General features: G+C 44.4%; 3 protein-coding genes across 17 annotated transcripts; all 3 read left to right on the top strand.

Annotated features, from left to right (window-relative positions):
• Window positions 1-413: 413 nt before the first annotated feature.
• btg3 (B-cell translocation gene 3) lies at window positions 414-3,230 on the top strand. Its single transcript, XM_061764609.1, has 4 exons — window positions 414-809; window positions 934-1,071; window positions 1,318-1,507; window positions 1,590-3,230. Exons 1-4 carry the CDS (start codon window positions 646-648, stop codon window positions 1,671-1,673), a joined length of 576 nt encoding a protein of 191 aa, XP_061620593.1. The 5' UTR covers window positions 414-645; the 3' UTR covers window positions 1,674-3,230.
• A 154-nt stretch (window positions 3,231-3,384) lies between these two features.
• Window positions 3,385-21,763, top strand: ehbp1l1a (EH domain binding protein 1-like 1a). 15 transcript variants are annotated; one of them, XM_061764474.1, is made up of 32 exons: window positions 3,385-3,610; window positions 5,211-5,268; window positions 5,369-5,464; window positions 5,543-5,596; window positions 5,665-5,843; window positions 5,920-6,065; window positions 6,226-6,276; window positions 6,388-6,597; window positions 6,833-6,961; window positions 7,054-7,164; window positions 7,268-7,411; window positions 7,714-7,914; window positions 8,105-8,164; window positions 8,237-8,327; window positions 11,600-11,656; window positions 12,098-12,414; window positions 12,628-14,364; window positions 14,458-14,512; window positions 14,660-14,857; window positions 15,048-15,512; window positions 15,766-17,340; window positions 17,504-17,600; window positions 17,676-17,842; window positions 17,993-18,041; window positions 18,125-18,634; window positions 18,711-18,750; window positions 18,823-18,866; window positions 18,939-19,050; window positions 19,141-19,240; window positions 19,344-19,417; window positions 19,500-19,614; window positions 19,697-21,763. In XM_061764474.1, the coding sequence occupies exons 1-32, from the start codon at window positions 3,507-3,509 to the stop codon at window positions 19,788-19,790; spliced, it is 7,440 nt and encodes a 2,479-aa protein (XP_061620458.1). In that variant the 5' UTR covers window positions 3,385-3,506; the 3' UTR covers window positions 19,791-21,763. The 15 variants fall into 15 exon arrangements, with proteins under 15 accessions (XP_061620458.1, XP_061620457.1, XP_061620460.1 ...); XM_061764473.1 differs by having other exon boundaries at window positions 7,024-7,164; XM_061764476.1 differs by lacking the exon at window positions 6,226-6,276 and having other exon boundaries at window positions 7,024-7,164.
• A 386-nt stretch (window positions 21,764-22,149) lies between these two features.
• Window positions 22,150-26,936, top strand: rab1ba (zRAB1B, member RAS oncogene family a). Its single transcript, XM_061764608.1, has 6 exons — window positions 22,150-22,488; window positions 23,457-23,529; window positions 23,619-23,714; window positions 23,795-23,890; window positions 23,964-24,095; window positions 25,026-26,936. The coding sequence occupies exons 1-6, from the start codon at window positions 22,475-22,477 to the stop codon at window positions 25,218-25,220; spliced, it is 606 nt and encodes a 201-aa protein (XP_061620592.1). The 5' UTR covers window positions 22,150-22,474; the 3' UTR covers window positions 25,221-26,936.
• The last annotated feature ends 303 nt before the right edge of the window (window positions 26,937-27,239 follow it).

Raw genomic sequence — 27,239 nt, 5'->3', positions numbered from 1 at the left:
CAGGGGAACATCGCTCAACCTATAATCTGTCACTAAAGCTCAGCGGAACATTCCTAAAACTATCTACAACTACAAGTTTGTGTTGTCGCTTGTGGATCCAGCGGTATTGGGACAGTAAATACCAAACCAAAGCGCTATTTTTGCAGGTACAGCAATGTTTGAGGATGTCCAGAAGCGATGAAACGCTGTTTTGGATGATAGTTGGTGTTCTATTTATCATTTTAACTATTAATATAGGCAATTATCACTTTTTTGGAGAGCGTCAATTACTCGCGGAATTTTGCCGTCAGGCTCGGTTTATCCCCCGCCCCGCGAACAGTGGGATCCACTATACTTTGTGTGTCAACAGACGTTACTATTGTAGGATTGTGAACCTGCAACATTGTATCATCATTACTTCCTGTGCACTTACATTTGAACGTAGGTAATACGGCGAATACAGATGCTGCAGTGCTGTCGCTGTGTTGTGTTGATGTCGCTCACTTTGACTTCTCTGCACACTTGCTCCGCTGGGTGAAGAGCCGCAAAAGCGCACCCGGGTGATGACATCGTAAAGGAAAAGCTGGAGGCCATCATAAAGACACAAACGCTGCTATAGGAAGTCAATGGGAACGCTCGCCAAAGACTAATTCCAGCAGCAGCGCGATGGAGCAAGAGCTAGCGGCCGTGTTTACGCTAATGAAGATGCTGGTCACCAAGTTGCACGTGCAAAAAACAGAGCTTTTCATTGAGAAGCTACTCGTTGCGCTGAAGGAGAAGTTTCAGGGCCATTGGTACCCTGACAATCCCAGCAAAGGGCAAGCATATAGGTCTTGTGCTTTTCTTATTTTCCACACTTTTGATAGACAAGAAAGCCAGCAAAAGGGCTCTCCATAATGTCTCATCGTTGTTTTTCAAAATGTCCATCACTGTTGACAGTTGTGTCATTTGCAGGTGCATTCGAGTCAACTTGTCCAATAGGCAGGATCCAGAACTCCTCTGGGCCTGTAAGGAGAGCGGGGTTCAGTTCTGTGATCTGGGATTGCCCCCTGTACTCACCTTATGGGTGGACCCTGGCGAGGTGGCCTGCAGGTTAGAAAGCAACAATAAGCAACCTGGGCTCCCTCTACAGGCATGAAGTGTAACATTCCATGCCGCCGCCACAGTGATGAACGACAGGCTTCCTGGCTGGGTCGCCACTATTAACGACCCCGATCCAGCGGGATTGCTGTGCTCCGTCTCACAAGCCAGTTTGCAATGAATTTTCAAGTCAAAATGGCGACATAGCGCCTGCACCTTTAGTGTGGAACATGCTGACATTTTCGTTGTTCTGTTCAGGATTGGAGAGGACAACCCTTGCTTCTCGGTGGCCAGGTTCTCCAACAGCAGGAAAGGTGATGATGACACGACTGACGACAGCGCGTCCTCGGGCAGCGAGCCCTCAGGTAGCGACTCGGATTCTTCATCCGGGGACGATAGCCCGGACTCGTGGCCCCTTCCCATTTCAGCCAGACGCTGCAATGCCATGGTATCACGTGACACTTTTGAGATGGCAGTTATACTTTGGCATGCAGGCATGTGAGCATGTATTTTCTTTTCCTTTTTACCAGAATGCATCCCCTTTTCGACTTCCCTCCTGGTATGCTAAGGCCTTGCTACCAGGGAAAAGTCACATCCTGCCTCGAGCTCACTAGGGCTTCACAAGCCTTGCAGCAGAGGCCTGGATCATTGTTTCATTCTTGCTTTCTGTTGTTTTTGTGCATATTTTTTAGATGTTAACATTTCATGTCAGCTTTGTACATTTCCACGTCATGCATGACAATAATTGACAATTCAATCGTTCGGACCCCAGAAGAATAACTTTGAAACTAGCTTTTAAAAAGGATGGCAGGCTCTCGTATTATGTAGTGCTTATGCATGAGGAAAAGCATTTCTTACTCTGACTCTGATTTCTTACTCGGCGCTTCCGATTGACACCTCACAGGTGCGTGGCTATATTTACAAAAAAGTCATACATGGAACTGTGATGCATGATGCCGAGGGATCGAGTTACTGGCGCTTGGATCGAGTCCAAGCACATGATCGATCAGACCTATAAATCAAATAAAATCTGCATATGGATTTGTCTTATTGTGGATATTTTGTAGTTGTGTGAATCAAATGTCTGAGGGTTCTTTTGTCTGCCATTCAGTTCCCTGGAAAGAACACTTGTTGCCATGACTGCATGTATGTTTGTACCACAGTGCTAGATCTGACCCATTCTTCTTATATACTCCAGCTTGAAAGCAGAGGAACCAGGAAATCCCAAGGCCAGAATAGTTTCTCAGCTAAAACACAAAAGAAAAACTTGTCACTTCCCTCCGCTTTCTCTTCATTATTGCTCCATTTCCCTCACCCAAATGCAGCTGCTTTGCGGACCGGAACAGTCCATAACGGAGACCCTGCCGATGGGTCATTTGGCTTGACATTCCGACAGCATTTTGAACTGTTGCTGGGGGAATGAATGATCATTGTTTTGTCTGATCATATCAGTGTGTACCCACAAAGCTAGAAAACCAAGACGGTTGTCTTTGTGCAACTCCATTACAAAACATCCGTAGGACTCCAGTGCTTCTGTTAAGAACACAACTCAAGTGTTAACAGGACAAAATAAATCCCCTACACCCAAAATATATTGTAAACTTTCCTGAAAATGTCACATAATAACTGATATTTTCCAGTTGCTTGTTTCAGTATGAATCAGTCTATATCAGATATATCTCACCAGTGCTGTTTATGTCTAATGTTCTAAACTCTGCTCTAGTTGTTAGTGACAGATTATAAATAGACGCATGGTTAAAGTCAAAACTCATTTTGTCAGGTTGTCCATTTTCTGTGGTGTTTATTCTCATTAGGGTCACTGGTGAGCTGGATCCTATATGGCTAACTCAATTTCCTTTCGAAAAGCAATTAATTTTACTGCTATGAATATTTGAATTATTACAAAGGTCATAATGGTTTCAAAGAAAATAATTATTCTAAATACCACCATTTAGCCATATAGACAAACTATGCACTGGTCACCGGCCAATCCCAAGGCACATTTAGTGGGCAGGACACAACTGGCTCCACATAAAATATGTTTTATTTTGCATAGAAATAGCAATTATTTCCCATCTGTCATGTAACGCATACCGTGTTGGACGTACTTTATTCCACTTCCAGCACATGACGACATGGATGCGATGAGCTTTTATTTTGTAAATTTTATTTTTTTATTTTGTAAAAGGCCACGACTGCTCCACTTCCTGTTTTGTGCTCGTTAGTCGGGCTTGACGCGGGGCCGCCGGGAGATCGGTCGGACTCGGAGCCGAGCGGTCCTCCCTTCACGCAAGTGGTCGTCGGGACAGGTGCCCCCCCCCCCCCCCCCCGCCCACCCAACCCTACCACCCAACCCTTCTATCCCCCGTAACGGAAGAATCACGGAGACGAAGCTCCCCGACATTCATGTCGCATTCTCGTTGCCTGTTTGAGAGAATTCTTCGAAGATGACTTCGGTTTGGAAGCGACTTCAGCGTGTGGGCAAGAAGGCGTCTAAGTTTCACTTCGCGGCTTCATTTCAACAACTGCTGCTCGAAAGCTCCAGTAAATGGTGAGTGCCGCGACCATAGTCTTATTTTAAAACATCTTGTCAACGGCTTCGCGTCCATTTGACGTTAACGTCCTGTTAAATGGACGAACATGCCACATACGTCATTTTTTATTTTTATCGGAGGGAAAACATTTTTTAAAAGTTATTATTATTACCCTGATATACAGTGAATCATATTGGAATTTTTTCACATTTTACGGCTTGTGATATTCGCTTTTACTTTTTGTTGTGAGGCGACGACACGCCCCTTCACTTCCGGGTCTTGTTGATGCTGAACAAGGCTCGGTTCGATACTGACAGATTGGACATCGATCCGATACCGATCCGATACCAATCCTCAAGAATCAATACAAATACACTTTAATAATTAGGTAGAGAATCATCAAATAAAGTTTCTTGACCTTTATGAATCTTTGTGTAAATCTACTTATTCAAGTCGCTGGCGATGAGATAAATGAAAATAAAACAAAAATAGCTATTACTCATTTGCTTACGGTCACGTCATATTCTGTCAAAGTGCAGGCACACAATGCGCCATTAAAAAAAAAAAAAAAAAAAAGATTCATCTGGCATGCAAGATAAATGTAACCCAAAAATGCACAAATGAGTGGAAGGACACTATTTCTTATTGATAAAGCCCACAGTAGCAGCCCGCAACTCTTCTAAAGCTCTCCCAAAACCCCCTGCGTTGAGCTAATGCCCCCCGGTAAGTAGGTAAAAGTTTTTATTATTTTTAACAATAGAACACTAACAAAACTAACATTGGTGTTAATATTGAGCAATACTTGCGAGTGGTAATTGTGTACACATTTGGTTATTATTGAAGTGCAGAGACTATACATTTAATATGTAGTTTCTAAGGACTCTACTCGGGGAAAATATTTTGGTTTCCATTTGTTCTCTTGCGTTATTTAAGAAATGTAAAGAATCCAGACATGACAATGTTTTTTTTTTGCGGTACATTTTTTTTATGACGACCATGAAGCATTTTTTGTTTAGTTTTTACTTTACCCAAACTCTGTCCTTGGTTTTAACTACTTGAGGGGATATTTTATTATTATTTTTTTTTTTTATTCAGATTTATAGACTTGGTGATATTGTTCCAAGTGAAGAATCGGTATTGGTATCAGTGATACTGGTTCTGTAATGACTTGTTATTAGTAGGATGCCAAATGTTGCGCCATCATACACCGCTGACAAAATCTGTGCAGCAGGTGTTGGATGGCTTTTAGTGTTAAATCCCTGCAAGGTTCAGAGTCTATTTTGGGTAAAGTTATGCAGTGACACATGCGTGGAAACACCCAAACATTGCTGGCCTTCCATCTTCCCAGTCACATGCTTTGACCCTGGACTTGTGAGAAAAGTTGCGACATCACCTCTCGGTCACAGAAGAACACATGAAATGAAAGAAATGGTTCACAACAAACATGCTGACAATAGCGTTACAATATTAGTTTTTTATGGCGCATAATGATGAAGCGTTCTGTTAAAGCGTTAACAGCAACATTTGAGCTTAAAATTCATTTGGATGGTGCGCTGATAAGTGGTCCTCACGTGCACACATTTGTCTGAAAACGTGTGAACTCTTCTGTGGTCCCAGGCAACCAGACAAACTGAGGGTGGTGTGGATCAGAAGAAGCAGACGTCACAGCACGAAGGTGAGAAAGAAACTGAAATTTGACGTGTAGTAAAATTTTGAGGCATATGAGGACATATGGCTGTGACTGTGACAAAAGCTCTTTCGATGTCACCTTACAGCTCCACAGTTGGCAGCCAGGGATTCAGAACCCCTACAGAGGTTTGGTGCTTTGGCAGGTCCCAGAGAGTTTGGACATCACCGTTACACTCTTCAAGGTGGGACTGGTGCGTCACTCAAACATCACTGTGGGCAGACAGAATTGCTAAGGCGCCCGTCTATTGTTCTTTCCATAGGAGCCGACTGCAGAGGAGTTTGAGGACAAAGATTGGACTTTTGTTCTTGAAAATGTGAGTCTTAACTCAGAGTTTACCCTCAGTGCTCGGGTTGATGTTCTTCCTTTCTTTGGACCTGTCAGGAGACAAAAGGGCGGAGGAAGGTGTTGGCCTCAGCTGACATCAACATGAAGAAGTATGCCAGCGCCACGCCGGCACACTACGAACTGACGCTCAAGTTGAAACCTCTGTCGGTGAAAGTGAAAGAGGCCACGCTCAAGCTGAACTTGTCCTGCGTCTTCCTGAAGGAGGGAAAAGCCACGTGAGTAAACAACTCTGCCGCAGCGCCGTTCTTCTTATGTACGGCGGAGTTTATTTATTCTTTCTGGTTTCGACAGCGACGAGGACATGCAGAGTTTGGCCAGTCTGATGAGTTTCAAGCAGAGCGACGTCGGCAATCTGGCCGATTTTAACGACAGTGACGAGGAAGTGGGCGAGGAAAGGAGGGCGAGCTTCGGATCTGGACAAGCGACGCCTGCCGCTGGTAAGACGTCTTCCTTCTTCCACAAACACATTGAGGCCTGACAACAAGGAAGTGAGTGAATGTCAACTAAAATAGCAACCAAGTAGACTTACATTTCCTCTTTTCATTCATCTTTCACTTCATCTTTCTGTCTTGACCTTTCTCTGTGTTTCTTCTGCAGCAAGAATACGTGACCTGGCTTGGAGGCCTGCAACCGAATCTGTCCCAAATTGTATAACTTAACAAAAATCCATTTCCATTTTCTGGCTTCACACTCCTCACTCATACTCATCTTGCATGTTTCACTTCAAGCTCCATTCTTTTTTCCTTTCCTTTCACCCAGCGAGCACAGAGATGGGTCGCACGAGGTCCTCGGGCGCTTGCGCTTCCATCTCTGTTGCATCTCGGCCTGTTGTGCCCGAACCCCAGCACCCGCCCATCCCGACGCCCACCCATCAGACCCAGCCCTCCCTCTATGCCTACTCACTGCCAGCCTTCACACAAGCTCACCCTCCGGCACTTCCCAAAATTTTCCAGCCTGGTTCTGGATCAGGTATCGCTCTAGAGATGTTCACGCAGATGATGCAGTTTTCTTTGTTTGTTTGTTTGTTTGTTTTTGGTGTGTGCATACAGTGTATAGACACCTTGAATGGAAGACCTAAGAGGGAATTCTTCTCGTATTCTGAGTAAAAGCAGCAAACATGCCGTGGCAACATGAGTTGGTTTACTAACGTGAACGCTTTCCTTGTGTTTTGTCTTCCTCCTAAAACTTTGCTGGCCCGTGTCAGCTGCCAGAGGGCCTCCCACTAAAGGAGATGCCCAGGCTCTCCCCACCTTCAGTCCCTCTAAAGCCCTCTGCTATTCACCGCCTGAGTCCTCTTCCGTCCCTTCCGCCTTAACAAGTAGCTCGCAAACAGGTAAAACACAGGCGCACGTTCTCTCCTCTTTTTTCTACACTTTTCTATCTTTTGTTTCTCAGCTCCTTCCCTTCATTCACCTGCTTCCTCAGCTCCACTCAGCGCCTGTCCTCCATTTCCTCTGCGCCCCACTGCTCCCAGAAAGCCTCAGGTGGTGGAGACGCGAACCAGACCCACCAGTCTCCCCTCCGCCCCAGAGACAGGTACAGCGTAGGCCATGAGGATGCGTTCGGAGCCATTTTTCCCACCACACCTCCCTCTCCTTCCTTGCCTTTTTTCCTCCCCCTTTCTTTCTCTTTTGCCCAGCTTCCTGGCAGACTGAATGGAGGCCTCCTAAATGTCAAGTCCCTCTCGCACAGCCCGCTCTCTCCCCCGAGTTCCTACATCCGTCTGTGGACGATCCCGGGCGGCCTGCTGTGGCGCCCAAAAGACAGAGAATAGACATGCCATGTAATGCTGCGCTTGAGCGGATCCAAACACCTTTCTGATCAGATCAATATTATAGCACATCCGTTATATTTATAGTTCCTATTCAAGCTAATAGATTCCATTGTTGTGTGACATTCTGCTCGGGGAATATTTATTGTACGATAATGGCAAAAAATGTGGCACTTTGTTTGTTCAAATGTTTTGAACATTAGCCAACAATATCATTCTGAAATATGTTTTGCCAGCGTACTTTGGGTTCAGAGTCATGAAATTCCTTCCCTCTATTTCCCCTCTTCCCATTTTCCCACCATCCTCCTTGTCAGCTTCATCCTGCCTGCCCGTCGTTGGCCCTCCTTTCCAGCAAAAACACGGGGGGCGTTCTGGATTTGCTCTTCCGCGGAGAGCCCCGGCACCTGTCGGTATAACTGACACCCGCTCGTGTCCCTCCATAGGTCCTTTCTCTTCTCTTCCTCCTTTTCAGACTCATTTATTCCACATTGACTCCCCAAGTGGCCAAAATGCAGGTACACAGTAAAAAAAAAAAAAAAATAAAAAAAAAAAAAAAAAAAGAGCACATTTCCAGTTGTCGTTGAGTATTGTGATTAACTGCTTTGACTTTTTACAGTGGCAAACGTAACCAACAGTGTGCTGTCGGTGTACAAACATTTTTATATCCAGGTAGATTGTGATGTCAATCTTTTGTCTTCCGTCTAGAATTCCAGAGACAGTTGAGCACACTGAGTGAAGAGGGGCAGCAGTGTACAACACCCACAAGTAAGCATCAGGGGGGAAATAGGGTGTCAGGGCATTACAAAAGAAATACTTTGTTGAATTTATTTTGTTCAGGTCCTGATCCCAAAGTCGCTGCCGGCCAGGGCTTAGCATCTGGGGCTAGGGATGCATTATTTGGAATCAAAGTTGTCAAAGCGTCCGCAGGGTGAGTAAAAAGGCTGCCTTGTATCCGTTATTGTGCGTTCTGAGTGATGCAGGGGTGTTCATTGCACGAATGGATTAATGATGGTTCTGATTTCGGTAACGTAGTTGCAAATGGTAGCCTTATTATAGTTCAGTATAATAGGTAAAAATCAGCCTCCGGTTGTCTCGTCACCTCCCACCCTCATTGGTGGATTTCTATTTGTTTGTCCTTCAGACCTGAGAGTATGGCCTCTCTTCTGCCCCTTAGCCCCAGAGCGCCCTCAGCTCAAGAGCCAAAGTATTTTGAGATGCCCAAAGCACAGATGGATCATACAGAGTTAAGCCTTGCAAGGACGTCTCTTGTCAAACCACTAAGCCACTTGTCAAAGATGTCCATTCAATTAGGGAGTCAAGTTGCCAAGGCAAAGCCTGTGGCCCCGTTTTCAGACGGTCCCCAACATACATCCTCAGATTTTCAGACCCCTATGACGCACTGTCCTCAAATGACTACAAATGGGAAAGGGGAGATAGGAAAAGAAGCTTTGGGGTAAGTGAAATTCAAAGTGACCTTTCGAACTTTGCCAAGTAGTTCTTTTTCTGACACGCGTTTGTTTTGCCACCCCCTACTCCTTCAGAAATGAGCACAAGACTGTCTCAGTGACAACTTGTTTCACAGACGAAAAGTTGGACAACTGTACTTCCACGTCAGTGTTGATGAAAAAGATACCGGATGACGTTTTAGGAGAATTTTCCGAAGTAAAAAGTTCAGAGGAGAAGCGAAAAATCAACCCTGCTGGTTTAATGCCCATCACCGACAAGGAAATACGGTGCAGCTCTTCAGGATTTGACTCACACTTTGGGTTTGTCTCAGGACAACAGCCAGGAACCAACATGTTACTACAAGTGGAAGCTAATACCGTGTCTACTGACAACATAGTATATGGAAGAAATCAAGTTGCAGAGAGTCTTCCACAAAGTGCAGAGAAAGCACACACGTATACATCTAAGGTAGAACTTGGTCCGCTGTGTTCAAAAGACGGTTCTCCCCAAACTCTATCAGACTTACCACCCAAGTTACAGCCTGGAGTGACATTGAAAGAGCCTAGTATGACACAGTTACAGTCAGCTTGTCCTCAGCGTTCAAATGTTCCTGGCATTCCAGCTCGCCATCAGTCAGAAGTTGGAGCTTGTTCCGATCATTTGAGTGCGTTGTTCCTGTCGTTACGCACAAAAAAACCGCCCTTACCCATTTATTCAGACTTGCGTCGTGTCCAGCAACAAGCTGTTAGTGACATGAATATGACCAAACTGGTATGGCTAACATGTCCTAGAAGTACAAGAGTTCTTGGATTTCCCAATGCACCATTTAAGGAAGCTTTGAGCCATTCAAGTATGACCAGTCTTCTTCCTCCATGTCCAGAATGCACAGTGATTGCAGGCATGCCTTTTAAAGAAACGCTTGGAAGGACAAGACAGGAAGATGACTGGCTGAGTTTGAGGAAATCATTTTCTTGCAAACAAATGAGATCTCAATGTGTTGTCGTTGAGGACGGTTCACATGAGAGCAAAGAACATCACAAAGCCATGGTAAATATGCTATCTTCTTGTCCACAGAAAGCTTGCACTTATGGTTTCCCTTCTGCTCCAGGTCAAAATGGTAACATGGCTAACCTTTTGTATACTTGCCCGAGAAAAAACAATGTTATTGGTTTACCGTCTCAGGATCCAGTTTGTGTTGCGAGTGACCTTTGGAATTTGGGTAAGGGCAGTTCTATTTTGTTAGCGAAGCACTTAGGGAAGGAATGTGTGGTGACATCAAGCCCTATGACATCAGTGCCCTCATGCCCAAATATTACTCCGTCCTGCCCTGAGAACGCCAAGGTCCCTGGGTTTCCATCAGCACAGAAACAAAGCAAATCAGCTAAAGAACCAACCGTGGTCACATTTGTGTCAAGTTGTGCAAAAGAATCTATAGTTCCTGGAATGCCAGCTAGAAACTATACCAAACCTCAGTGGGTAAAAGATAGCTTTCTGCTACAGCCATCGCGGAAGTATGCCGTTACAACACATCTGGAAGACGTCTTTGCTATTGATTGCGATTGGGTTCGTAACATGGTATGCATTGTGTCCTCGTGTCCGCTGCAAGCCTGTACATCTGGCTTCCCATCAGTAAAATCTAACAGGTCAGAAAATATTGCAAATATGATGAATACATGTCCAGGACATTCCAGAGTTAGTGGAATCGCCTCCAGATTCCCCAGTGGGTCTGGTAGAGCAGCATGGAAGGTTGACAGAAGGTCATTGTGGGGAAAAGCATTGGACAACCCAAAAAGAATGTCAGTAATGCGTAAGTGCAAGATTTCTTTGAAAGAGAAGACAGTCGTTCGAGTTATGGTGTCCATGTTGCCACCTTGTCCAAGACACTCTATCGTTTATGGAGTTCCCTCCAAAGTTGGTAAAAGTCACGTTTTGATGAAAGAAGCCCCCAACATGTTCAAATCCATTACCACTTTCCCAAAACATGGTAGAATTCTAGGTTTACCTGGAAAGGATCATTCAAGAGAATATCACGGTTGGTGTGTGGAATGGGGGACACTTTGGAAGAACCCAGTCACTACAAGGTCGGTAGCAGTCTCAGATTCTAGATTTGATCAGATCTCCTCCAAGGACCGAGAAATGATGGTCAGTATGCTGCCGTACTGTTCCCGAGAAGCACTGAACTTTGGATTTTCTTCTGCCTTGCCACTCCTAACTGTTGATGCAGAAGAAACAAATCATCAAAGCATGGTACAGTTGCTGCCGTGTTGCCCGAGACAGTCAAGCATTGTGGGTTTCCCCTCAAAACTCTCTGATGACAACATAGGTCTATGGGCTATGTTGATGACGTTGCCACACTTCCCTCATCACGATACACTGAAAGCACCCCTCTCCCTAAAACTTACAGTTGACTCCGGAATAACAGACTCTGAGGAAAAACTTGCAAATATGGTAAATATTGTTCCATCTTGTCCAAAGACAGCTTCCCTGCTGGGGATGCAATCAAGTACTTCGCACTTTTTAGTGCAAGCAGAGTGTTCAATTAGACCACCACTTTTGGTGACACCAATCGCTATTTCAAACGATTTGGACATGGAATCACCTTTGGAGATGAGTGAAGATGAGCATGGTTTGATGGTGGCAACTGAGGAAAAAATAACTGCTCTAAAACGCGGGTGAGTTACTTCATGATGTTTGTGGTACCGTCAAAGGTCAGAAGGTTTGTTTTTTTAAGCATTTGCTTTTAAATGATTTCAGAAACACAGATGGCCGAATACCACATTTAATCACTGACATGTCACTGTCAGATAAGAGGTGGGTTGAATGGCTTTGCAAAGTAACAGAAAAATGGCATGTCGTGCTTGCACGAAACATAGATTGACTGAATTTGCATTTGCGATGCATTTAGAGGCTAACATGACATGAGATGTAAAAAAAAAAAAAAAAAAAAATTACACAATGGATTGGGAAATTTTGGTGTCACATGAGATGAGGATGTTTTGAACTGTGGAGAATTTTGCACAAAATAATGGGTATTGGTTGAATACTGACAAGACCATACAGATCATATAATCTGTGTCCAGGGAATGTGTGTGTCGACGACGGTGGCATTTCTCTAGCGTTGTGTGCTGTCACTTTGATTTGATTGTTTTCTCACTGATAGATTGAGGTGCACTGATCCTAGCTTGCAAGAACTGTACCATATATACTTGAATAATTATTCTGTAATTCACCTTGTATTTTCCTGATCCTTAGAAATGAAAACATGGTTTCAGTGCAGCCATCATGCCAAATGGAAAGTGTTCCTGGGCAGGAGGTACTAGAGCAATATCCCACAGAAAGGATCAGTCTATGTGAGGATCTACCAAAGGCATCGACAGAGTTTACTGGCGATGTGGCGACTACTGAAGAAATTCTCAATCCACTGTCGTCGGTCTCGTTCACAAGTTCCTCCTCTGATGATGAAGTGAAGACTGCGATGAGAAGTATGATGGCCATACTTGACTGTGACACTAAACAATCCAGTGAATGTTGGAATCGGAGTATGGTGGATATGCATCCCTGTTGCCCAAGTGAGTCGTCTATTCACGGTACACCATCTTTGAGTGAAGTCAATTCTATTTCTTGGTTACCTCAGCCTGAGATACTTTTTAAGAAGGCAGGGAAGACTGTCACAATTAAAGATATCCCCATCAATGACGAAATGAAAACCATGGCATTATTAACCTTAGCTTGTCCTAAACGTGTGTGTATTTCTGGAATTCCATCTGCTTTGACACCTACAGTCATCTTCGACATGTCAAATACGATCAACCTCCTGCCATCCCTTCCGGCCACATCCAGCATTGCTGGTATTCCATCTTTGCTCAACGCTGACACCAGAGACTGGGACATTATTGGAATTCACCACTCATTATGGAAGAGAGGAAATAAAAATGGGTCTGAATTAATACTGGAGAACGACAAAATGCACAAATATTTGAAAGGAGCTAGTTTGCTTCTTCAGTGTTGTCCAAAAGAATCCAGCATTCCTGGTTGTCCTTCTGTGCAACAACCGAGACGCTTGACAGCTGATCAACTCGATGAGCCCGGTATGGTTCATCTGTCGAGGTCATGTTCAAAAGCGTCACGAATCCCGGGATTCGCATCACTTGATGACACAAGAGAATGGACCGTCAACAGAAAGCGACTCCTTCAGCCCAGAACGGCTGAAAGGAAGACATCGTTGATTGGAAGGTTTCACAAAGACGAGAGAGCAATGAAGACAATGGCTTCCCTTGTACCGTCCTGTCCAAAAGAGGCATTGACACCAGGATTCCCCACTCATCCAACACCAACAACTGCATATTGTGCACCAAATATTATAAGCCTCTATACATTATGCTCCCGTGTTTCAAACATTCCCGGTTTTGCATCAGTTGATGAAAGTGAGAGCATTGGATGGGTGATGGGAAATGAGTCATTGTCGAAGGAGGAGGCCAATAAGGGCTTCATACGGGACATGACAAATGAGCACAAAATTAAATGGAAAAACATGAATTCTCTTGTACCATCTTGTCCTAAAGCATCATGTATAACTGGCATCCCATCCAATCCACATCCCAGAGAGCTATATTATTGCTCAAATATAGTAAACCTGCTTCCTTTGTGCCCTCAAGTTTCTACTGTTCTTGGATTCTCATCAATTGAAGATAACAAGAAAAGATGGATTGCTAAGCAGGGTTCATTGATTCGCAAACCACAAAAGAACATAAAGGTAAAAATTAACTGTTTGCCAGTCGACCAAGACAAAGCAAACGACATGTTTGCCATTGCACCTTCTTGTCCAGAAGCATCCAAAATCCAAGGGCTTCCCTCAGCACCTCAAACCAAATCCAAGGTTGAACCGAACATCATCAAATTGGTACCTTGCTGCCCAAGGTCTTCATGTCTTAAAGGATTTGCATCCGTTCCTACAACCCCAATTGTAGGGTGGCTACATGAAAGAAACCCTGTCATAAGAACACCTCAGAGAAAGTGCGCAGAGAAGATTGTAACACTTGCTGGACAGAAGCAAAACGGGAGCAGTATGGCAAAAATGATAACATCATGCCCCAAAAAGGCGAGACTCCGTGGATTTCCGTCTGCTCCCATTCCGAACAAACCACCAGAAATTGTCAGCTTATACTCAACTGCTCCATGTGTTTCCTGTACACCTGGTTTCCCATCAGCAAGGATGCTTAGCTTTGAACCTTTGAATACACAAAACCATTACTCGTGCAAGAAGACCTTGTGTGTGGACCTGCAGAAGTGCAAGACGTTTCTCATTACTGAATCCCTTGAAAATTATCAACATGAAGAAATTAAGCACATGGTATTAATAGCGCCATCATGTTCGCATCAGACTAAAATTCCTGGATTACCAAGCATTTCTGTCCTGAATACAACATGGAACAAAACTCACCAGTTGCCTGCTGCCACTGTGTTGCCAAATCACCCAGAAGTCATTCATGGCAGTGGTACCAGCAGAGCACTTGCATCTGGTGAGATATTTCCACAGTAAACATTGGGGTCACCTTCTCCTTTCCTTGTGATTGATTCGTCCTTGAATTTTACACTCTTTGCTTTTATAACAGAGGGTAGATACAGCGGCATTACAAGTCACAGCACCGAACCTTCATTAGATAATGAGTAAGTGAAGGAACCCACTGCATGTGTTCTGCTGTGACCCTAACATGGACTGCCTCGATCATACATGTAACCAAAATCGACGTATTATGTTGCTGCGTGATTTATGTGGATAACAGCATTGAAAGCCCTGTGAATTTGGATCTTCAGCTTAACAAATAGAGTAGCAGCAGAGGAGGCCCAAACACAGACGAAAGATGGGGACACATCGGAGCCCGATGTCATCTTAGGCTGGGAATTACTGGAGGTAGAGGGAACGATTGAAAAACCGAGAGAATCTTCGCCATCAGCAAATGAGGACGCGACTCCTGGAATAGTACAAACTATTGTGGGTGTTTTCCATAAAGGGTAAGTGGCTTGGAATGAAGAGCATGCCAACGCAGACATTTGATTGGACCTCTCCTATTCCTGAATAGAGATGCTTGTTTTCACAGCTGACCGATCCTTAATTCTATGCTGCATGTTTATCATTCGCATTTATTAGTTTTGCGCGTTGCCCCTTAGCTCTCGCTGACTGAAATTATCACATTTTTCACAGTTATGAAACAGTAGCGTCCATTTTGGGGCCATCCAGTTCAGCGGTGTCTGAGAATGAAGTCCAACTGAAGGCCGACTCGGCTTTGCCTCCAAGAGAACAGACTGTAATCTCCTCACGTGAAGACTTACCTTATCGTGAGGAAATAGGCAAGGTCATTCCTTTAGCTGAGCAGTTTGAGGACAATCGCCTGGGAGAGGATCAAGTGGTACTGCCATCACCACCTTCAGATGGTGATGATGGGTTTTTGGTTTGTGTGAGTATGAAGAAATGGCCACCGCTGACCGCTGCAGATATTACTGAGCTGTCAATGGACGTTCAACATGAGAAACAGGAGGTTTTGTGTGATCAATGTCATACAAGTGAGCAGAACTCCGCAAACACGTCAGTGTGCATTGACAGTTTGTCAGTAAGTCACCAGAATGCCAAACAAAATGAGGTCGAAACCTCGTCCAAATTCGATCCTGGGTGAGTGTTTCTGAATAATATTCCACCTACTGCTCGTGTATAATTGCACGGTGTGGAAGTGTGCTACTCATTCTCTTGTGCTGCTTGAAAGTTCTTAGCACTGACCGGTATTGTGATTTGGAGTTGAAAAATGACAATGTTTTGCAAGGTGAACAGATGGCAATTGTCAGTTTCCTTATTGTGCTGCATGGCGTACAAAGGTAGTCCAAAGTAGACTCCAAAACTCTGAAACATTTCCTTTCTTGTCCTTAAGTCCCCAGCAATCAAGCACTGATGCAATCCCCCTACATCCTACAATAAGTGAACTGTTGACAGATGCCAAACCAAACCCAGAGATACTCTTGGACAAAACCTTAGCTGATCCGTATCTTTGTACGGTTGAACCACAAGCACAGGTCACAACCTCTCAGCGAGACACAAAGGTTCCAGCAATTCAACAAATAGAATTTGAACCAGAACAAGCCACCGTTTTACAGCAGCTGGACGACAGTCAAAATTTGGATGGATTGTCTGTCCTTCGTGAGGTGGCTCCAAACCACTCCTGTGAGATAATTCTTACTCAACCTGTAAAGGACCTTTCCCTCTCTTCTTGTAGTAGCATTGCTGTCGCTGGAGATGGAAGCGTTCGCTCTCTACACACAACTGTCAGTGAAGAAAAAATGGATAATGTCCCTCCTGATGTAGAAAAAAGAGATTCCCTGAGCACATCTCTGACAACAAAAGACCGTGTCACCACTGAAAAACAAACACTTCCTGCTCTACCAGGAAGCGAAAAGGTCCAAACCATCAAACAACGTTCTTTTGTGGTTGATCTAATAGCAGACACAAAATATGACCAAGATGCAACTATACCAGTCCAGGCCTCTAGTCAAGGACCCTTCTTAGAAACAAGGGAACATGAAAGCTGTGTGGCATTAAAAGCAGAGCCACAGGGAGATGCTGTTGAGCAACATGCACCCCTGTCAATTATCCAAAAGATTGGCATGAAAGGTCCTTTGAGAAAGCAACCCATCCCAAAGCCTCGTGTGAGGAAATGTGCCAGCGGTTCTTTCTCAGACGATATCACGGGAGAAGAGGCCCAGGCGGGAGGCCAGGCTGGCCTTCTTCTGGATCATGACGACAGGATACTGAAAGAGCAAATCGTAGCCGTACGCTTGAGGAAAAGCAGACTTCATGTCGAGGATGGTACAACGCGACCCTCAAACTTGCCTGTAGCAAAACCAAGAGTTAAGAAACGTCTCAGTAGTTCGTTCCCAGATGATACTGCAGTTTCTTGCTCACCACGTACTTCCTTGTCAGACACAATAACTGACACGTCTGGGCAAGAGGTGAATCACCACAATGAGCAGGCGAGCTTCCCTGTTCCGCTACCTCGAGTCAGGAAACAAGCCGACACGACTCTTTCCAAAAGTGCACCAGCTGCAGACATCTTATGTCCTTCATCTCAACGAAAGCCAGAGGCTACACGTACCTCCTACGCCTCCTACAAGGCAGCAGACGACGGATCTTCAATACTGGATTCAGTTGTCACCTCTGAAAAGTGTTCATTTACAATTGATCATGGCAATGGAAAGGATTTTGCACCTCGTTACACGGCAGAAAGGAGCGATGCGGAGAAGCAGTCGGATGAACTGGTCAAAGGTGGAACCCTAACAGACGCGCCTGTCCCGATGAATAAGTCCTTCACGTGCGCGATTACATCTGCTCAGGGTGACTGGTTACAAGTAGGAGATGGCGGTGGCAGTAAATCAGCGGATCTGAAGAAAAAAGGCTCGGAGTGCAGCTTTTTGTCCGTAGATGTTGCCGCCGGTTGTTCAGAGGAAGACGGGTAAGAATAATGATAGAAAATAAAAGTCTTGTGCATAAAGTGTCGTGTTGTGTGCGTGTGTGGACTTTAATTAGTTCTTTGGTTTGGAACTCCAGCAAAGTTTTCAGGCACATTTTGGATATATATCACATTGTTGTTGTTATGTTTTTTTGTTTTTTTATAGAAGCAGTTCACACGTGGACAAAAATAATACCCAAGGGCTTGGTTTCCACCAAACACTGACTCCAACAAAACATGAAGATGGGTTGGCATCTCCAGACGTACGTTGATCCCAAAATTGATCGGAACAATTTGCACCCCGGAGACTTATCTGTGATATAAATTCCATGTGGTAGAATTTTTCAGGAAGTCAAAACCTGGTGACTTCCAGTCAGTCTCTACTGGAGTGGTGCAAGGAGGTCACTCAGGGTCACAAGGGACTGAAGATCACCAACTTCAGCACCTCCTGGAGGAACGGTCTGGCTTTTTGTGCCATCTTGCATCATTTCCACCCAGACAAGATGTAAGGAGCCACAAACAATTTAAAAAGACCATTACCACTATTAAGCAGGATAGTTATTTATATCATTACTTTGCTTGCATCCATTCATTTTCTATACCACTTGTTGAAATCCTATTTTTCCTTTGCTTTTTTTTTTTTTTTTTTTTTTAGTAATTATGAATTATTGGACCCCTATGACATCAAGCACAACAATAAAAGGGTAATTAACAATTCATTATTAGTGCATTTTAACTTGAAAATGACCTTTTACCAATGACCCTGTGATTTTTCTGGCTTTGGCAGGCCTTTGATGGTTTCGCCGAGCTCGGCATTTCCAGGCTGATGGAGCCTTCAGACATGGTCATGCCGACTGTGCCCGATCGCCTCATTGTCATGACGTATCTCAGCCAGATTCGCACTCATTTTATGGGCCAGGAGCTAAGCGTTCTTCATATCGAGAAAGACGCCAGGGAGTCCAGCTACGCGGTCACGGCAGACTGGGAGAGCGAAGAGGACCCCCAGGCCGCTGTTCGCTACTGCACCCAGAGGCTTCAAGAGGAGGGCATCGGTCTGGAGACGAACGGCTCCGTTAGCGCAGCACGCGACGGCGAAGGCGATGCGGATGCAGCTCCGCCGTCCAGAAACAAACGGGCGCAGGCATCCGGGGCTGGGGGTGCTCAGTCGCCGGTTGCACCGCCGAGGACTCACTTCGCGTCCAAGTGTGGGTTCTCTCACGTCAAAGACGCCGATCTGGTCAAGAAACGCAGGTCTCAGCGGAAGAGTGCGTCTGAGGAGGATGGAGACACATCCGTGGTAGGACGCTATTCAGGATTCAGCTTCGATAATTTTATTAACTTTTTAACCGACGTGTTTTTTTTAAACTTTACAGACTGTTGCGGAACAAGAAGACAGCGGAAGTGTCACAATCGGTCAGTCTATTCAGTTTTACATCTCGAATAACGTGTGTAAACACGGCAGCTCGTTCATGTTTTGCCTTGCAGAGACAACAGGGACACTGGGCGAGGTGGGAAGACGAGAAGGCCAGGTTAGTTTTGGCTAGAACCGTCGCCATGCACGTCCAGCAGAACTCAATACAAATACTTGTGTGTGCATCCAGGACCCCAGCCAGTATGTACTCAGTCAGATGGAAGCCCTGGAAGCGGAACAAAACCACATCGACACCAGAGCTGCGGTCGTCGAGAGGAAACTCCGACAACTCATGGAAACGAGTAATTAGTCTCGATTCAGTTCATTGTGGAAAGGATTCTTTTCTCCTGCGTGATGTGTGACTTGCTGCGTGATGTGTGTTCCCCTAACAGGCAGTGACAAGGCGGAGGAGGAAAGGTTGATTCAGGAATGGTTCACACTGGTCAACAAGAAGAATGCGTTAATTAGAAGACAGGATCACCTGCAGCTGCTGTAAGATCCCTCCATATGTGACGCAGACGGAAGAATCAATTCAGAAATGATCAGGTGATTGCTATCAGCGCCCATCCTGAAATAAAAGTGCTGTGATTGATAGGCTGGAGGAGCACGATTTGGAAAGGAGGTTTGCGCTGTTAACCAAAGAGCTACGGGACATAATGGCCCTTGAAGGTTTGTCGACCGCAAAAAAAAAATCAGGACTGTTGCTTGAGCTGTTGACAGTTTCGTTGTCGTTTTGGGTGTCGACATTCAGAGTGGCAGAAGACGTTGGCGCACAAACGAAGGGAGCAGCTGCTGCTGCAGGAGCTGGTGTCACTGGTCGACCAGCGGGACGAACTGGTGCGCAACATGGACGCCAAGGAGAAAGGGTGAGAGCGGGGTGGGGGTCACAAATTTTGAAACAGCTGGTCAAATGTCGGGTGTGAAATCGAGCCCCGCTTCTGTCTCCAGCGCTCTGGAGGAGGACGAGCGCCTGGAACGAGGCCTGGAGCAGCGACGGAGGAAGTACACCAAACAGCAGAAGGAGAAGTGTCTGATGCAGTGAATTTTTTGTTTTGTTTTTTTTTGTATTTATTTTTTTTCACCGTGGATGGGACGTCCCGATTCAGGGCGCGAGGTGTGACACTCAATGTCATTGCCAAAGATGATCGTTACTTCTTTTATTTAAAGTCTTGTTCAGGAGAACTGATAGCGAGTTCTAATGAGACGGGAAGTGTTCGTCAGACTTTCATGGCGCAACGTAAGTTTACAGACTCCTAATGGGATCTGGCTTACCAACATATTGTGTCTTGTTACTTTTTCAGCTTTTTAAATCAGGTTTTAATTGACGGGCTACTTGTAGGGCAAAGTAGCGGACTCTCGGTTTCGTCCCGTTAGCACTCCTCTGGAAATGTATGTTCAGAATGATACATTTCTTATTATTTGTCATTTTTCCAAATGAATCTTCTATTCAGTTCAGCCATATCTGTTGCTTTCTGACAATTATATGAAATATGCTATGCACTGATTTTCCTCTATTCGAGTAAAAAGTGATGTTGGAAACGCTCACCCAAAAAAATTGAATTTTATCCCCAAAGTGATGTTACAGTTGTATGTGTTACATAATAGACTAACTTTATTTTTGACTGTCTTGTTACTGAGAGATGTTTAAAAATAGGAGCTCCTTCCTTTTTAAATGTGCCTTTATTCTGGATTTTGAAAGTTACAAAAATATACAGATATATACACATATATAGATAACTGTTAACAACTTACCACATTAAAGTGTATTACTTTAGCAGTGAGCCACCGGAATCATTTTACTGTTGCCAACAGGATGAATTTGGTTCAAAGTCATCTTTAATTTATTGGATTTATCGGAGCTTTTACTATTTAATCTGTGTCGCCTGCAGAACTTCAGCTGTCTTTTTTTTTTTTTTTTTTTTTGTTCCTTCTTTTAACCAAAAATGTACTTTTGTTCTTATTGGTGTGCCTGCGTCGTGCTGCATTGCACGTTAAGAGTTACATAGGAACTTTGTATTCACAGGAAACGACACATTATGCATTTTCGAGTCATCCTATAAACTAATAGCAGCTGATTAAAGCATGCAAGTCAGGATTCATGGAAATAAGATTTGGTGGTGACTGCACGATTGAAATGAAAGGTAGCAGAAATATTGGTTTTGTTCAGAAAGAATCTCAACGGTGTGACTTTTAGGAAACGGAACTGACTGTTGTGTTCATGTGACATTTGCCGAGTTTGAAAAGCCCTAAATCTGTTGCTGCATTAAAAAGAGTCGCAAACATGCTTTGTGCGTTCACTTTGTCCACAATTGTGAAAATGATTGGCGCACAAATTTACAAAATAGTTGTAGGATTTGTTCGTATTCTGCTGCCACAGTAACTATCCAGATGGATTTGCTTTAAGGATGCGACTAAAAACTTGGCAATCTATCATATTGGTGTGTGTAGTATCTTTTTTTTTTTTTTTAATGCAGTTGAATTATTTGAGCTATGGGAAGGATCACGATGATGAGCAGAACCCACGGGCCCGATCTCAAGGAACTGGGTGAGAAACTGAAGGCTCTTTTGTCCCAGTTGCCTGCCCTGGAGACCAGCCAGGAGCCCAGTTAGATCAAGCTTGGAGGCTGCAGCTGCTGCCTCAATGGATTAACACGAGTGCAGTGAAAATGTCAATTCGTCCAGTCCAATGGACATGGAGGAGGAACTTGAAATCTATTTGACTGGATTATTATTATTTTTATTTTTTTTTCGCAATTGAAGTGATGACCTTCTAAATTAGCTGTGTATTTCAAAACAAGACGGCATCGTTGAAGAGAGCAAGCCATTATCAACACTATACTGGTCGATCATTTGTAAAAAGAACACAACTGACCAATGGTATTGATTTGTGGAAAAAAACATTAAGTGGACCAAATTTGGACGAATGAGGTTTCGGCCCGACACCTATTGTATCATTTTGCTTGACCTATTGTAAAGTGAAATTTGTCCTGCAAAATAAAAATGTTATTTTCCTCATCCTCTTATTTTTTTTAATTTCGTATTACATATAAATTATTTACATATATTGTTACAAACCCTTTTTTTTTTCTATGTAGGATGCAGTACATGCCGAACATCAAGTCCACAACCCCTTTTTAACGCACTGTTTTTGATGAAAATGTACAATTATACATGACGAATATCAAGTACAAATCCCCTTTTAAACGTACTGTACTTTCATAAAATGATAAACTACATGGACATCGATTCTTCCATTTTTTTAAACATATGTTATTCAAATGTACAAATAATAAAGAGTACAGCAGAGTGTATTGGATACATATTGTATGTAAAGTATAATTTTATTTCATTATTTTTTTGCTCGTGGACCTGTCCGGAGAGACACGTCAACCTACGTCACTTCCGCACATGCGCGCTCCCCCTGTTGGAACCTGCCGAGCAACGGTCGTAGAAAGACGGAAAAGCGAGTCAAACATAGTCACAGCTCGCCAAACCTCGCCAAATATCACCGCGGTCGCAGTCCGACGACGAGAAATGAACATTATATGATTAAATAGTGAGTGAGTGACGGTCACAGGAGCACCAATACGTCCATTTGAGCGCTTCGGCTACCGGACCAACGAGCCATTTTGCCTTAGTCGGAAGGAAGGAAGGAAGGAAGCGAAGCAAAGGAAGAAAGAAGGGAAGGAAGAGTCGAGTCGACTGAAAAACATCCCGAGTGAGACCATGAATCCCGAATAGTAAGTTCGGACCTCTCGTTATGTGTTCATGTTATGTTCGTAAGCATACACGCTCGCTATGTGACCGTTTGGTCGACGAACGTCGTTCAATGTTCATGTCATGTTCGTGACGGCGGTGGCGAGCAGGGCGTTTCATCCGGAAGAGTCAACTGACTTAACCTCGCGAGACTACGAGGCCACAGCAACAACAAAACACAACGTACAAATGTTTTCCAACCCGAATTGAGCCAAAATGTTTTTTTTCGTTTTTTTTTTTTACATCTATGGAAAAAATATCACCGAAAGTATATATATTGTATATTGAACGAGTCAGTGGCATTTGGGCCTTTTCAGTTCAGTAACACTGACTTGCTGTTACTGCGTTGTATGTGTAAATGGAAAGCAAGTGTACGCACAGGTTCATGTGGACTTCTGCCATCTAGTGGAGGACCGTAAAGTTATTCTGCCTGTCACTATACGTCGCTGCCATAGATAATATTCCGACCAATTGAGTTAAATTTGTTTATTCCCTGCGTCTGTTATCGCCTTTTCAGTCGTTCCGATTTCAACAATACCGTTTATTGTATATTAACCCAGCGAGAGGGAGGCGAGGCGGCTGTAACGGCAGGTTAGACGATACAGCCATGTGGCAGGTGTTTGATGCCTGAGCGGGCATACTGAAATGAGACACGCCCGCGCGCACACACTTGTCACCGAATCCCTCCGTGCGTGTGTGTAAATGCCGCACCAGTGTGGACAACAACTCATTGAAGGCCTTCTCTGGTTTCTTCACAATGAACAGCATTGGTCATGCCCAACATCGTTGTTGATGTTTCTGTAATGTTAAATACACAATAGACTATGTGGAAGCTGTTGATCCCCAAATGCTAAAACTGTCATTATTATTGTCAGACATGAATTAGAAATGTTTTACCAGGTCATGTTGTTGTTCGTGGAAGCTGATGACTGGCGTGTTTTGCTTGTTCCAGCGACTATCTGTTCAAGCTGCTGCTTATCGGGGACTCCGGAGTCGGCAAATCCTGCCTGTTGCTCCGCTTTGCTGTGAGTGCCGCACCTATGTCTCACCACCACCCGATGAAAAATGCGCCAGGCTAGGCTGTCCTCTTATCTCGTGTTTGCCTGCGTTGCAGGATGACACCTACACTGAGAGTTACATCAGTACCATCGGAGTGGACTTTAAGATCCGAACGATCGAACTGGACGGCAAGACCATCAAACTGCAGATTGTGAGCACACGCGAGCAAAGGCGAGCGGCACGATTAGCGTGTTAGCATCTCGGTTCAAAGTCTTTTGTATCTCTTATCAGTGGGACACGGCGGGCCAGGAGAGGTTTCGCACCATCACTTCCAGCTACTACCGCGGCGCACATGGCATCATCGTGGTGTACGACGTGACAGACCAGGTAAGTGAGCGGCGAGACTTTGATCGGCACCCTTGTGTCCTCTTGAATACAACCTCGTGGTGTGATATTGTAGGAGTCGTACAGTAACGTCAAACAGTGGCTCCAGGAAATCGACCGTTACGCCAGCGAAAATGTCAACAAGCTTCTGGTGGGCAACAAGTGTGACCTGACCACTAAGAAAGTGGTGGACTATACAACAGCCAAGGTAGGTCGCGAGCCATACTTTGCACTCATCTCCTGACAATATCTTCATCAGCTCCTTCGTGGACAATCTGGTTTTGTCACGGTATCGAAGATTTGACGTCAATAGTATACCTGCACAAAGTACCTCGATACTAGTACTGAAATGATACCATGGCAAAAACCTAAAACATCAGTTAAAGTAGTGGAATAATACATGACAACTTAAATTCCTTGTATTTTTTTAAAATTCAAATTTGAACACCAAACACACACTTTTTAACCATTAAACATTTGATTTTATAATATATAAGTAGATATTACATGTAAATACAGAAACCGCAGATGGACAACTATGGTAAATTTCACTTTTTTTTAAAAAATCAATCCTATTGGTCTTTCCCCACTGTCTGTTATTTTTAGGCAATTTTAACCAACTTAAAGGGGTGATAATAGCTCGAAAACAAATTTATTCATCCTCTTGAACGTGCAAAATGTCAGGGAAGTGTAGGAAAACTCTTGTGTTCGCCGTATGGAATATTTGTTGCCTATATTAAAAGACTGGATGTTTTTTAGACCGTAAAAAGTGAAAATAGTAAGGTTAAATACATTTGAGTAGGCTTGTTTTGTTAAAATCGATCGCTGTGACGCTTCGTTGCAGAAGGTCTGTGCACAGATTCATTTCCGCTTATTACACTGCTTACTCATCCCATTGTTTTATTTATTACATCACTCATTGCTCTCACACCTTTGAAAAGAGTTTGAGAAGATGACATAACACAGGCGTTTGATTTGGCAACGTAGTAAAGGATTATTAAATTTTTTTTTCACGGTTGGTGGTTTGGCGTGAGTGTGCACTTTTGATGTGCTAGTGACGTGCAGCTGCCGGCGCCGTATTCTACCATTATAAATCAGCGGCAGCATAATAAATGGATTTTTGTTTTTCCCTTGGCAGGAGTTTGCAGACTCTTTGTCCATACCCTTCCTGGAGACAAGTGCCAAGAACGCCACCAACGTGGAACAGTCCTTTATGACCATGGCGGCGGAGATCAAGAAGCGCATGGGCCCCGGGGCCACGGCGGGCGGCGACAAGCCCAATTTAAAAATCGAGAGCACCCCCGTCAGGCAGTCGGGAGGCGGCTGCTGTTAAGGAGCGCTCGGCTCGGCCGCTCGACCGCCTTCACTGTCTCCAGTCTCCTCGAATTCTCTCCCCGTGGTTTCCTCTCTGTGCCTCCATCAGTGATCTCCGTCTCTCCATTGCACTCATGCCAGCAGCCTGGATCAGAGCGGCCCGCCGGGTGGGCACGGGCGTCCTCTGTCGAAGTACAGGTTCCAAGCGCACTGGAGATAACGGCCGTTGCTAGCTCATGAATCGCTTTGGTAGAACATTTGATTATTTTTTTTTTTTTTCTTCTCACATACACAGTTTTGCTGGTGGTAGAGGTTAGCTGCCCCCCCCCCCCCCCTCCCCCCGCACGCACACACACTTTCCAGCATCAACTTTTCTTTTGAGAACACGTCGTCTTTGTCGGCTGCGTCTTACGTTTGGCACACCTTTTTGCTCAAGGTAATTTAATGTCCATAATGCTCCCTCGCTCTTTTCCGTCTCGTCGCCACCCAATCAGCCCAAATCTGTGTTTTGTGAAGCAGGTGCAAGCGTCTCCCCCCTCCGTGCTTGTCCTGTCCTGTACACACCGTGTGCATTAAAACGTTTGCGCTGCTGTGCCTGATGACTGCACAAGGTGGGGAAGGAAATAAGATTCATTTTAATATGTATCAACTCAAATAGAGGAGCTGATGCAATTGTTTCCGTCCAAAATCAGAGGGTAGCTTTGACACGCCCTGTTTGTACACTGGCGCTAGCAAAAAAAAAAAAAAAAAAAGAATGCTGGGGGTCACATCCTACTTGCAAGGTGGTAGTTCTACATAGGGATGAATTGACATTACAATCTGACAGACACGAGCCATTAGCAATGTCTGCGTCGATCTTTAGAGCACTTTGATATTAGTTTTGTTTTTACAACTTGAGCCCCCCGCTCCAGGTTCTGGATGATGTCGCTGTAGTCGAGACATGGTGTCCAACTGAAGCTGCTCTTTACACTTGTCCGGTTTTGAGCTCATTGTACTCGAATAACGTCGGGACTGCAAAAGGTTGTGATTATTCAGCAAGTCCCTGTTTTTTTTTTGTTTGTTTTTTTTCCCCCTCCCCGGTAGTGATGTGCAGTGCTTGACAGAAGCCTGACTTTCAGGCCCCTGCTGATGTTTTTGGAGGGTGTGGACGTTCGGGGACTGACTGGTCTTGGTTTTCCAAACTGGATATGATGTCCCCACTGTGACCTCCGTCCTTCAAAACTCCTCAGCATCCTCTCTGGCTCCAAATTAGCGGAGGAACAGGTTCATTGTCAGGACAATATAGCCTTCTACTTGTGAGGCTTTTTCATTGGCAGTAAGCTTTTCGGGTTCAGGGGGGTCGTGGTAAGTGTAAGTGTGTTTTTTGTTTTTGTTTGAATGGACCGAATGCAACATTCCTGATCTATGTGGACATATTTGCGTCACACCGGTTTCACTCCAGCGGATGTTGCGCTTCGATGGCTGCTTTTCTTATTTAAACTTGCCGTTCTACTGATTTTATAGCATATTCATTGATCGTTTGCCACGGGGTGTGTAATCTTAAACCACTTTTCCTCTTTCTTGCTCTCATCGTAAACTTGGACACACACAAAAACTGGGCACCTACTGGTCAACATTCGTTTTTGGTTTTGCTTGTTCACTTGGTGCTGTCTACTGCTGATTTTTGACATGATGTTTGTCTGTACATATTATAAATATCTATATAATAAAATGATGAAAAAGTTCAACAGTAAAAGTAGTCAAGTTGTGTTTTTTTTTTTTTTTTTAATATCTGGCAAATAAGTTAGCATCTCTGCTGTTGCCATGGCAATGCTGGATTCTCTTATTGTATGAATTTATAGCGGTGGACCAATTTAAATCCCAGTTTTTACTTGTTTTTCTGACGCATATTTCAATGTTATGTGAGCACAAAAGTCATCTTGCTTCCACTTCAAGGGCAAGTGACCACAATGGTAGCCGCTTACGGTGGACAATTGATGACACCGTACCCCCCCCCACCCCCTCAGCCTGGGATGTAACTGCAAAGGTCGGAGCCCAA

Source organism: Phyllopteryx taeniolatus, chromosome 23 (assembly GCF_024500385.1).
Source record: "Phyllopteryx taeniolatus isolate TA_2022b chromosome 23, UOR_Ptae_1.2, whole genome shotgun sequence".
NCBI classification, from domain to species: Eukaryota; Metazoa; Chordata; class Actinopteri; order Syngnathiformes; family Syngnathidae; genus Phyllopteryx; species Phyllopteryx taeniolatus.
Note: the sequence above shows the minus strand (reverse complement) of the source record. Positions and strands in the feature narration are given on the sequence as shown.